The following is a 12896-nucleotide window of genomic DNA, read 5'->3' on the forward strand; positions in this document are numbered from 1 at the left end:
GTTCAGGTAGTTGTTTCTGCCATTGGGTTTCGTGAATACGTCAGAGGTATATATCATGGTGTCAACTCTTCCAGGGCTAATGTGAGGTCATGATTCCTCACTGTAGCTTTGTTAAGATCTTTGGGATCCAGGCAAATCCTTTGCCATCTACTTGCCTTCTCACTTACCAAAATGAGATTTACTCAACTGTAGACTCTGTGACTATAGTGATCACTTCATTTTTTTCCACCTTTGGGAATTCTCTACATGATTTCCTTTTGTTCTATTGCGATTTCACATGGAGGTTAAATCATTGGCTGCATTGTTGGATCAATAAGCAATATTCATGCCACACAAATGCCAAGTAATGACTATCTCCAGCGAGAGACAATCAAATCATTGTTCCATGACATTCAATGACATTTCCATCAATGAATTCCCTCACTATTGACATTCTGAAGGTTACCATTGACCAGAAACTGAACTGGGCTAGCCATGTAAATATATGATTACAAAAGCAGGTCAGAAGGTAGGAACACCACAGTGAGTAACTCACTTCCTAAATCCCAAGGCCTGTCCACTATCAATAAGCACAAATCAGGATTGTGATGGAATACTTCCCACGGTGGCTCAGTGGTTAGCATTGCTGCCTCACAGCACCAGGGTCCCAGGTTTGATTCCAGCCTCGGGTGACAGTCTGTGTGGAGTTTGCACATTCTCCCTGTGTCTGTGTGGGTTTCCTCTGGGTGCTCCGGTTTCCTCCCACAGTCCAAAGATGTGCAGGTCAGGTGAATTGGCCATGCTAAATTGTCCATAGTTGTTAGGTGCATTAGTCAGGGGGTGGGTTACTCTTCGGAGGGTTGGTGTGGAGTTGTTGGGCCGAAGGGCCTGTTTCCACACTGTAGGGAATCTAATCTAATCTAATCTAATCTCCAACAACACTCAAGAAACTGGATACCATTCAGGACAAAAAATCTACTTGATTGACCCTTATCCATCACTTTCATCATTCACTCCCTTCACTGCAAACGAAGGGCTTACAATGATGAATTCACTTCCGAACAACACTATCCCGATACACCATAAGGACTGTAGAGGTTCAAGAAGGCAGGTCACAAAAACTTTCTCAAGGGCAATTAGGGATAGGCAATTACTGCTGGCCCAACCAGTGATGTCCACGTACCCCAAACAAATATAAAGAAATACTGATGTGATGGTCCAAATCTCCAAAGCATCCTAACATCTCACTAAAATACACTGGACACATTTGTATCAGATCTTTCTTGCTTCTAATGAAAAAGCTTTTCAATAGCTATATTACCTTCAACCCTCAGCACTGCCTCCTTCATCAGTTAACTGGGATATGCTACAGTTCTACGCAATGCCAGGAAGTCAGAACCATTGTTTCTGTGATGTGGAACATACAGATAACATTTTGTCCTTTAAAGGTCCCACACATTTGGGTTGTTCCTATCAGGCAAATCACAGACTCCCCATAAGCTATTAACATGATGTTTCTTAGTTTCAAATCATCTTTCCTTGGGTAACAAATGCCTTTTAAATGTTTTAGAAAGATCTCCTGGTCAGTCTGAGTGAGATGATGTTAGTCAGTGCTCTGGTGAGGTTTATGGTTCCAGGTGTATTTCCCAACATCCTCCTGATTTGAATGTTTATATGAATTTCATTCCTCTGGGAACTGTCACATTTGGATATTTCCTGTAGTTTGACGGACCCTAAATCGACTGAGTTTGCAAACTCTTCATCTTCCAGCTACAGTTCATTTTGGTTTGTTTTCCTTCTTATTTGTACTGTTGCTCTGTCTCAGATAACTCCTCGACTATCTGTTTTCCTTCTTCCAGTGATTGGATTTTCTTCAAGCTCTGCAGTTAGATCCACACGAAAGACATTTTCTTCTGTCCATTCACTCGTCCTGCAGGTTTTTCATTCCTTCATTCCTCTTTTGAACTGAACTGAAAGCTAAGTCTTTGGTTGTCAGCATCTTTACCTATCTACCTGTGCACTGGCAGTGTGTACCTGTGCCCTGGTACTGTCTGTTTATGCTCTGGCAGTGCGTACCTGTGCCCTAGTACTGTCTGTATATGCTCTGGCAGTGCGTACCCGTGCCCTAGTACTGTCTGTATATGCTCTGGCAGTGTGTACCCGTGCCCTAGTACTGTCTGTATATGCTCTGGCAGTGCGTACCTGTGCCCTGGTACTGTCTGTATATGCTCTGGCAGTGTGTACCCGTGACCTAGTACTGTCTGTTTATGCTCTGGCAGTGTGTACCCGTACTCTGGTACTGTCTGTATATGCTCTGGCTGTGCGTACCTGTGCCCTGGTACTGTCTGTATATTCTCTGGCAGTGTGTACCCGTGACCTAGTACTGTCTGTATATGCTCTGGCAGTGCGTACCTGTGCCCTGGTACTGTCTGTATATGCTCTGGCAGTGTGTACCCGTGACCTAGTACTGTCTGTTTATGCTCTGGCAGTGTGTACCCGTGCCCTAGTACTGTCTGTATATGCTCTGGCAGTGCGTACCTGTGCCCTGGTACTGTCTGTATATTCTCTGGCAGTGTGTACCCGTGACCTAGTACTGTCTGTATATGCTCTGGCAGTGCGTACCCGTGCCCTGGTACTGTCTGTATATGCTCTGGCAGTGTGTACCCGTGACCTAGTACTGTCTGTTTATGCTCTGGCAGTGTGTACCCGTACTCTGGTACTGTCTGTATATGCTCTGGCAGTGTGTACCCGTGCCCTAGTACTGTCTGTATATGCTCTGGCAGTGCGTACCTGTGCCCTAGTACTGTCTGTATATGCTCTGGCAGTGCGTACCTGTGCCCTGGTACTGTCTGTATATGCTCTGGCAGTGTGTACCCGTGCCCTGGTACTCTCTGGTTATGCTCTGGCAGTGTGTACCTGTGCCCTGGTACTGTCTGTATATGCTCTGGCAGTGTGTACCCGTGACCTAGTACTGTCTGTATATGCTCTGGCAGTGTGTACCTGTGCCCTGGTACTGTCTGTATATGCTCTGGCAGTGTGTACCCGTGACCTAGTACTGTCTGTATATGCTCTGGCAGTGTGTACCCCTGACCTAGTACTGTCTGTATATGCTCTGGCAGTGCGTACCTGTGCCCTGGTACTGTCTGTATATGCTCTGGCAGTGTGTACCTGTGACCTAGTACTGTCTGTTTATGCTCTGGCAGTGTGTACCCGTACTCTGGTACTGTCTGTATATGCTCTGGCAGTGTGTACCCGTGCCCTAGTACTGTCTGTATATGCTCTGGCAGTGCGTACCTGTGCCCTGGTACTGTCTGTATATTCTCTGGCAGTGTGTACCCGTGACCTAGTACTGTCTGTATATGCTCTGGCAGTGCGTACCCGTGCCCTGGTACTGTCTGTATATGCTCTGGCAGTGTGTACCCGTGACCTAGTACTGTCTGTTTATGCTCTGGCAGTGTGTACCCGTACTCTGGTACTGTCTGTATATGCTCTGGCAGTGTGTACCCGTGCCCTAGTACTGTCTGTATATGCTCTGGCAGTGCGTACCTGTGCCCTAGTACTGTCTGTATATGCTCTGGCAGTGCGTACCTGTGCCCTGGTACTGTCTGTTTATGCTCTGGCAGTGTGCACCCGTGCCCTGGTACTCTCTGGTTATGCTCTGGCAGTGTGTACCTGTGCCCTGGTACTGTCTTATATGCTCTGGCAGTGTGTACCCGTGACCTAGTACTGTCTGTATATGCTCTGGCAGTGTGTACCTGTGCCCTGGTACTGTCTGTATATGCTCTGGCAGTGTGTACCCGTGACCTAGTACTGTCTGTATATGCTCTGGCAGTGTGTACCCGTGACCTAGTACTGTCTGTATATGCTCTGGCAGTGTGTACCTGTGCCCTGGTACTGTCTGTATATGCTCTGGCAGTGTGTACCCGTGACCTAGTACTGTCTGTTTATGCTCTGGCAGTGTGTACCCGTGCCCTGGTACTGTCTGTATATGCTCTGGCAGTGTGTACCCGTGCCCTGGTACTGTCTGTATATGCTCTGGCAGTGTGTACCCGTGCCCTGGTACTGTCTGTTTATGCTCTGGCAGTGTGTACCCGTGCCCTGGTACTGTCTGTATATGCTCTGGCAGTGTGTACCTGTGCCCTGGTACTGTCTGTATATGCTCTGGCAGTGTGTACCCGTGCCCTGGTACTGTCTGTATATGCTCTGGCAGTGTGTACCCGTGCCCTGGTACTGTCTGTTTATGCTCTGGCAGTGTGTACCCGTGCCCTGGTAATCTCTGTATATGCTCTGGCAGTGTGTACCCGTGACCTAGTACTTTCTGTTTATGCTCTGGCAGTGTGTACCTGTGACCTAGTACTCTCTGTTTATGCTCTGGCAGTGTGTACCTGTGACCTAGTACTCTCTGTTTATGCTCTGGCAGTGTGTACCCGTGCCCTGGTACTCTCTGGTTATGCTCTGGCAGTGTGTACCCGTGCCCTGGTACTCTCTGTATATGCTCTGGCAGTGTGTACCCGTGCCCTAGTACTGTCTGTTTATGCTCTGGCAGTGTGTACCCGTGCCCTAGTACTCTCTGTATATGCTCTGGCAGTGTGTACCCGTGCCCTAGTACTGTCTGTTTATGCTCTGGCAGTGTGTACCCGTGCCCTAGTACTCTCTGTATATGCTCTGGCAGTGTGTACCCGTGCCCTAGTACTCTCTGTATATGCTCTGGCAGTGTGTACCCGTGCCCTAGTACTCTCTGGTTATGCTCTGGCAGTGTGTACCCGTGACCTAGTACTCTCTGGTTATGCTCTGGCAGTGTGTACCCGTGACCTAGTACTCTCTGGTTATGCTCTGGCAGTGTGTACCCGTGCCCTAGTACTGTCTGTTTATGCTCTGGCAGTGTGTACCCGTACTCTGGTACTGTCTGTATATGCTCTGGCAGTGTGTACCCGTGCCCTAGTACTGTCTGTATATGCTCTGGCAGTGTGTACCCATGCTCTGTTTATGCTCTGGCAGTGTGTACCCGTGCTCTGGTACTCTCTGTTTATGCTCTGGCAGTGTGTACCCGTGCTCTGGTACTCTCTGTTTATGCTCTGGCAGTGTGTACCCGTGCTCTGGTACTCTCTGTTTATGCTCTGGCAGTGTGTACCCGTACTCTGGTACTGTCTATGTACGCTCTGGCACTGGTCCATAGCCTTGTGAGTTTGTACTGCAAGGATTGCAGAGTCTGAAAGAAGCTCATCTCTGTCTTCCATCTGTATCCTGGACTTTACACTTTTTAGGTTAGAACTTTGTACAGAATGTTTTCTGCCTCAGGCTTTGAAATGTGTATCTGTTGGATCAGATGCTCAGATGTTTGGCTGGAGATGCATGCTGAACTTTTCAAACATTTTGCCTGGCCTTTTACTCTCATCCTCCCTCCCATCTTCTAGCTTTAAACAGACTCAAACCCTTCTCTCCTGAACTTTCTAAATGCCTCAACCACATCATCAGCTTCCGAATCCATTCAAGGTTAATGCTGTGTGTTTATGCTGAGGGAGATTTCCCTCACTTGGCTACTCATTTCAGTTGAACTCATTTAATCCCATTCAACATTAAATCTATTTACATGGTGTGCTTTACTCACTGACCCCGACTGAATCCATGCCATGTTGTTTAAGTCCGATATGTTGAAAATAATTACACTTTCCAAACATTTCTTGCACCTCACACTAAGCTGGTAGGCTCAGTGTTTTTGTTCTATGGCTCAGCACCTGACTGCAGTGCAGCAGTAAATCTTACACCCTGAATGTACTTAAGAATTAGTTCCCTGCTCTTTACAAAGAAATTGCCTAAATCAGAAGGGAATTGAATTAATACCTGGAAAAAACAATTTTGATAGAAACTAGGAAAAGACAGGTGGAATTGCAGCAGCTTTCTAATTCTATCTGGACAGGCACAATGCCCTGTTACAGCACAAAGAGAAGGCAATCATTTATGATCATTGATCCTAAAAACGTTCAGCCAAATATCTGTAAAAATCCAACTCTTGGTCCTCAGGCCACAGAGACCCATGAGCTTCCAGCCAGAACATTCACTGAAACAGCGGGGCCAACTCTTACCCTACTCACACTCACTTGCAGTCTTCTTCTGTCATCTTGGAGGGATCAGTGCAGCTGTAAAGCTTTCCCTAAATTAAAGGAGATGATAAATTAGCAACAAACAATGATTTTACATGGTCAGTTATCAAGGGGAGGGTATTAATCCAGCATCAGTTTCAGACATAAACTGGGAACCACCTGCAAGTTCTGGTACAGGCCATGCATCATTATACCTTGGAACCACATCACTGTTCCTTCACTGTCACTGATATTGAAAAACCATGGATCTCCAACCTAACAATACTATGGGTGGGCTTACGCCCATGAACTGCAACAATTCAAGAATTTTTAAAAGTACAGAATATCATCAACAGTACTCCAGTTAGCCATCTGTAAACTCTCAGGAGGCAATGGTGGTATTGTCGCTGAACTAGAAATCCAGAAATCCAGGTACTCCTCTCCACTGAGGACAGTGACGGTGGATTTTCCATTCATATCGGCACAGTGGCTCAGTGGTTAGCACTGATGCCTCACAGCACCAAGGTCCCTCGGGCAAATGTCTGTGTGGAGTTTGCATGTTCTCCCTATGTCTGTGCGGGCTCCCTCTGGGTGCTCTGGTTTCCTCCAACAATCCACAGTTGTGCAGGTCAGGTGGATTGGCCAGGCTAAATTGTCCATAGTGTCTGGTGCATTAGTCAGAGGGAAATGGGTCTGGGTCGGTTACTCTTCAGAGGGTCGGTGTGGACTGATTGGGGCGAAGGGCCTGTTTCTACACTGTAGGGAATCTAATCATTTAGGGTGTAGGTTTGCTCACTGAGCTGTAGGTTTGATATCCAGATGTTTCATTACCTGGCGAGATAACATCATCAGTGGCGACCTCCAAGTGAAGCGAAGCGGTTGTCTCCTGCTTTCTATTTATATGTTTGTCCTGGATGGGGTTCCTGGGGTCTGTGATGATGTCATTTCCTGTTCGTTTTCTGAGGGGTTGATAGATAGTATCTAGATCTATGTGTTTGTTTATGGCGTTGTGGTTGGAGTGCCAGGCCTCTAGGAATTCTCTGGCATGTCTTTGCTTAGCCTGTCCCAGGATAGATGTGTTGTCCTAGTCGAATTGGTGTTTTTTTTCATCCGTGTGTAGGGCTACGAGAGAGAGGATCGTGTCTTTTTGTGGCTAGCTGGTGTTCGTGTATCCTGGTGGCTAACTTTCTTCCTGTTTGTCCTATGTAGTGTTTGTGGCAGTCCTTGCATGGAATTTTGTAGATGATGTTGGTTTTTTCCATGGATTGTACTGGGTCTTTTAAGTTTGTTAGTTTTTGTTTGAGAGTGTTGGTGGGTCTGTGTGCTACTAGGATTCCGAGGGGTCTTAGTAGTCTGGCTGTCATTTCTGAAACTTCTGGCACTCCAACCACAACGCCATAAACAAACACATAGATCTACATACCATCTATCAACCCCACAGAAAACGAACAGGAAATGACATCACTACAAACCCCAGGAATCCCATCCAGGACAAAATATAAATAGAAAGCAGGAGACAACAGCTTTGCTTCACTTGGAGGTCGCCACTGATGATGTTACCTAGCCAGGTAATGAAATGTCTGGATGTCAAACCTACAGCTCAGTGAGCAAACCTACACCCTAAACCTCAACCTGAGCTACAAACCTTCATAAACCTTGCAATAATCTAATCATAATCTGGAATTAAATTTTAATAATGACTGTGAAATATTGTAGGAGAAACTGCCATCTGGTTCACTAACCTTCCTTCAGGGAGAGAAATCTGCGATCCCTACCTGTCGGATCCATTCTGTGATCCCAGACTCACAGCAATGTGGTTGATTCTTAGCGGCCCTCTAAAATGGCCCTACTAAGCCACTCAGTTGTATTAAACCACTACAAAGTCTCAAAGGAAAGAAACTTGGCATCGAAGTAGGCATTGGAAATGAGAATGGCAAAGTCAGCCCTGATGACCTTGCAAGGTGAGAGCTGTCTCACAGACTGGCCTGGGTCAAACCAGGAGAGCTGTCTCACAGACTGGCCTGAGCCAAACCGGGAGAGCTGTCCCAGAGACTGGCCTGGGTCAAACCGGGAGGGCTATCTCAGGGACTGGCCTGGGTCAAACCGGGAGAGCTGTCTTACAGACTGGCCAGGGTCAAACCAGGAGAGCTGTCCCACTGACTGGCCTGGGTCAAATCAGGACAGCTGTCTTAGAGACTGGCCTGGGTCAAACCGGGACAGCTGTCTCACAGACTGGCCTGGGTCAAACTGGGACAGTTGTCTCACTGGCCTGGGTCAAATCAGGACAGCTGTCACAGAGACTGGCCTGGGTCAAACCTGGACAGCTGTCTCACAGACTGGCCTGGGTCAAACTGGGACAGTTGTCTCACTGGCCTGGGTCAAATCAGGACAGCTGTCCCACTAACTGGCCTGGGCCAAACCAGGAGAGCTGTCTCAGAGACTGGCCTGGGTCAAACCAGGAGAGCTGTCTCACAGACTGGCCTGGGTCAAACCGGGAGAGCTGTCTCAGAGACTGGCCTGGGTCAAACCAGGAGAACTGTCTCACAGACTAGCCTGGGTCAAACCAGGAGAGCTGTCTCACAGACTGGCCTGGGTCAAACCGGGAGAGCTGTCTCAGAGACTGGCCTGGGCCAAACCGGGAGAGCTGTCTCACAGACTAGCCTGGGTCAAAACAGGACAGCTGTATCACTGACTGGCCTGGGTCAAACCGGGACAGCTGTCTCACAGACTGGCCTGGGTCAAACTGGGACAGTTGTCTCACTGGCCTGGGTCAAACCAGGACAGCTGTCTCAGAGACTGGCCTGGGTCAAACCGGGACAGCTGTCTCACTGGCTAGGGTCAGACCGGGAGAGCTGTCTCAGAGAGTGGCCTGGGTCAAACCAGGAGAGCTGTCTCACAGACTGGCCTGGGTCAAACCGGGACAGTTGTCTCACTAGCCTGGGTCAAACCTGGACAGCTGTCTCACAGACTGGCCTGGGTCAAACTGGGACAGTTGTCTCACTGGCCTGGGTCAAATCAGGACAGCTGTCTCAGAGACTGGCCTGGGTCAAACCTGGATAGCTGTCCCACTGACTGGCCTGGGCCAAACCAGGAGAGCTGTCTCAGAGACTGGCCTGGGTCAAACCAGGAGAGCTGTCCCACTGACTGGCCTGGGCCAAACCGGGAGAGCTGTCTCACAGACTGGCCTGGGTCAACCCGGGAGGGCTATCTCAGAGACTGGTCTGGATCAAACCGGGACAGCTGTCTCACAGACTGGCCTGGGTCAAACTGGGACAGTTGTCTCACTGGCCTGGGTCAAACCAGGACAGCTGTCTCAGAGACTGGCCTGGGTCAAACAGGGACAGCTGTCTCACTGACCTGGGTCAGACCGGGAGAGCTGTCTCAGAGACTGGCCTGGGTCAAACCAGGAGAGCTGTCTCACAGACTGGCCTGGGTCAAACCGGGACAGTTGTCCCACTAGCCTGGGTCAAACCAGGACAGCTGTCTCACAGACTGACCTGGGTCAAACCAGGAGAGCTGTCTCACTGGCCTGGGTCAAACCAGGACAGTTGTCTCAGACTGGCCTGGGTCAAACCGGGACAGCTGTCTCAGAGACTGGCCTGGGTCAAACCGGGACAGCTGTCTCACAGACTGGCCTGGGTCAAACTGGGACAGCTGTCTCAGTGAGCGGTCAGGCATCAGTGTGACACAGCCACACTCACGGAATCCTCTAACATCCTAGACACCGCCATCACGTTCCTGGACATGTGCTGTCCCACTGGCAGGAAAGAGTGAGCAGAGGTGACATGCAATCAGGAGGGAGTTACCCTGGGATTTTCAACATTGGCTCCAGAACTCTTGATGTATTATGGCATCAAGTTAAAAATGGGCAAGGAAACCCCCTGCTGACTACCACATTGAACAACAGTTGAAGGAGGCACTGAGGTTGGTAAGAGCATACAATGTACTCTAAATGTTGGGCTTCCCTGAGAGTGGCTTGGCAGCACCACAATTGACTGAGCTGATTAGGTTCGATTAGATTCCCTACAGTATGGAAACAGGCCCTTCGCCCCAACAAGTCCACACCAATGCTCTGAAGAGTAACCCACCAAGATTCATTTCCCTACATTTACTCCTGACTAATGCACCTAACTTTGGGCAATTTAGCATGGCCAATTCACCTGACCCGCAGATCTCTTGGAATGTGGGAAGAAACCGGAGCACCCGGAGGAAACCCACGCAGACACTGGGAGAATGTGCAAACTCCACACAGACAGTCACCTGATTCGGGAATCGAACCCAGGTGCCTGGTGCTGTGAGGCAGCGGTGCTAACCACTGAGCCACCGTGCCACCCTGATCAAATCTGAAAGGACCTTGCTGCTGGACTGGGTCTATGGCAGTTGATAAGAGAACCAAATAGAGAGAAAAGCAGATGTGGTGTTATCCTCATCAATCTGCCTGCTACAGACATATTTGTCCATGGCAGTGTTGAGTGGGCCGCTGAACAGTCCTTCTGGAGACAAAGTGCTATCTTCACATTGAGAATACTATCCATGTATTATGCGAACTATAAACATGTTGAGTGGCCAAGATTTCAAACAGATCTAGCAACTCAAGACTGGGAATCTATGAGATGCCGTAGACCATCAGCAGCAGCAGAATTATACTCCAACAGAATCTGTAACCTCATGGCCCAGCATATCCTCCACCATCAAGCCAGGGGATCAACCCTGGTTCAATGGAGAGTTCAGGAAGGTAAAAACAATGACTGCAGCTGCTGGAGAGTGCAGGAAGGCATGCTGGGAACAGCTTGGAGATAGCGAGATCTGCAGATGCTGGGAAGTCAGAGTCGATCAAGAGTGGAGCTGGATAAAGCACAGCAGGTCAAACAGCATCAGGAGGAATAGGAGAGTCGACATTTTGGGTCAGAACTCAGCAGCACCAGGCTTACCTAAAAAAGGATGTTTCAACCTGGTGAAGCGACCAAAGCAGAATGCCAAAACAGCAAGTGATAGACAGAGCTAATGCCACAACCAACAGATCAGATCTAATCTCTGCAGTCCTGCCACATTCCATTGTTAATGGTGGTGGATGATTAAACAATTCAGTGGAGGAGGAGGTTTCACAATGAGATGATGTGTTTTGGTAATGCAAACCAGGGCAGGTCCTATATAGCACCCTGGGGAGGGCTGCCAAACAGAGACCTCGGGGTGGAGGTGCACAGTTCCTTGAAAGTGGAGTCACAGGTAGACAGGCTGGTGAACAAGGCATTTGCCTTCACTGGTCAGTGCATTGAGTGCAGGAGTTAGGGTGTCATGTTGCAGCTGTACAGGACATTTTTAGAATACTGTGCTCTGGTCTCCCTAGAATGACGTTGTGAAATTTGAAAGGGTTCAAAATAAAGATTTACAAGGATGTTGCCATGAGCTACAGAGAAAGGCTGAATAGGCTGGATTGTCTTTCCCTGAAGCATTGGAGCCTGAGGGGTGACCTTAAAGAGACTTACAAAATAATGAGGGGCATGGATAGGGTGAATAGTCAAGGTCTTCTTCCCAGGGTACGGGCATCCAAAACTAGAGGGCATGGGTTTAAGGTGAGAGGGGAAAGATTTAAAAAGTACCTGAGAGGCAATTTTGCACGGAGAGGGTGGTGCGTATATGGAACCAGCTGCCCGAGGAGGTGGTGGATATTGGTACCAATACAAAATTTAAAAGGCATCTTGACGGTTAGGGGAATTGGAAGGATTTACAGAGATAGGGGCCAAATGCTGGCAAATGGGACTAGATCCGTTTTGGATATCTGGTCAGCACAGCGTTGGACAGAAGGGTCTGTTTCTGTGCTGTATAAATACCTGCATCCTCAATGATGGAGGAGCCCAGCACATCATTGCAAAATATGAGGCTGAAGCATTTGCAGCAATCTTTAGCCAGTAGTTAATGATCCATCTCAGTCTCCTCCAATAGTCCCCAGCACTAATGATGTCAGTCTTCAGCCAATTTGATCCAAGAAAATATAGAATAGAATCCCTACAGTGTGGAAGCAGGACATTCGGCCCATCTAGTTCACACCGACCCTCCAAACAACATCCCACCCAGACCCACCCCATCCCTGTAACCCCACATTTCCCATGACTAATCCACCTAGCCTGCACATACCTGAACACTATGGGCAATTTAGCACAGCCGAGCCACCTAATCTGCACATCTTTAGACTGTGGGAGGAAACCGGAGCACCCAGAGGAAACCCACACAGACACGGGGAGAATTTGCAAGCTCCACACAGACAGTCACCTGAGGCTGGAATTGAGCCTGGGTCCCTGGCGCTGTGAGGTAGCAGTGCTAACCACTGTGCCACTATACCATCCCAAATAGTTGGAGGCACTGGATACTGTAAAAGTTTTGGGTCCTGTCAACATTTTGGCAATAGTCCTGAAGACCTGTGTTTGAGAACTTGCTGCACCACTAGGCAAACTGTTCCAGCACAGATCCAACACTGACATCTACCTGACAAAACTGATCAGATTCCCCAAAGCCTGTCCACTAGACACAAGTCAGGAGTGGGATGGAATTCTCCCCACTTGCCTGGATGGGTGCAGCTCCAACAACACTCAAAAAGCTTGACACCATCCAGAACAAAGCAGCCCACTTGACTGGCACTACACCCACAAACATTCACCCCACTTTACCATTGTTGTTCATTAGCAGCAGCACGTACCATCTACAAGATGAACTGCAAAAGTTTACCAATGATCCTTAGATAGCACCTTCCAAATCCATAACCACCATCATCGAGAAGGACAAGGGCAGCAGATACACGGGAGCACCACCAGCCGCAAGTTCCGCTCCAAGCCACTCAGT

General features: G+C 48.6%; 1 protein-coding gene across 3 annotated transcripts in view; it reads right to left on the reverse strand.

The window, feature by feature from the left end:
- Positions 1–12896, reverse strand: part of LOC140467254 (voltage-dependent L-type calcium channel subunit alpha-1S-like) — a 214656-nt gene that overhangs the window by 77138 nt on the left and 124622 nt on the right. For all 3 annotated transcript variants that reach the window (XM_072563501.1, XM_072563500.1, XM_072563502.1), the window contains one exon: positions 6078–6130. In XM_072563501.1, the coding sequence (XP_072419602.1) occupies positions 6078–6130 (53 nt within the window). The remainder of the gene's footprint in view (positions 1–6077; positions 6131–12896) is intronic.

The sequence above is a fragment of the Chiloscyllium punctatum genome, chromosome 45 (genome assembly GCF_047496795.1).
Source record: "Chiloscyllium punctatum isolate Juve2018m chromosome 45, sChiPun1.3, whole genome shotgun sequence".
In the NCBI taxonomy this organism is placed as follows: Eukaryota; Metazoa; Chordata; class Chondrichthyes; order Orectolobiformes; family Hemiscylliidae; genus Chiloscyllium; species Chiloscyllium punctatum.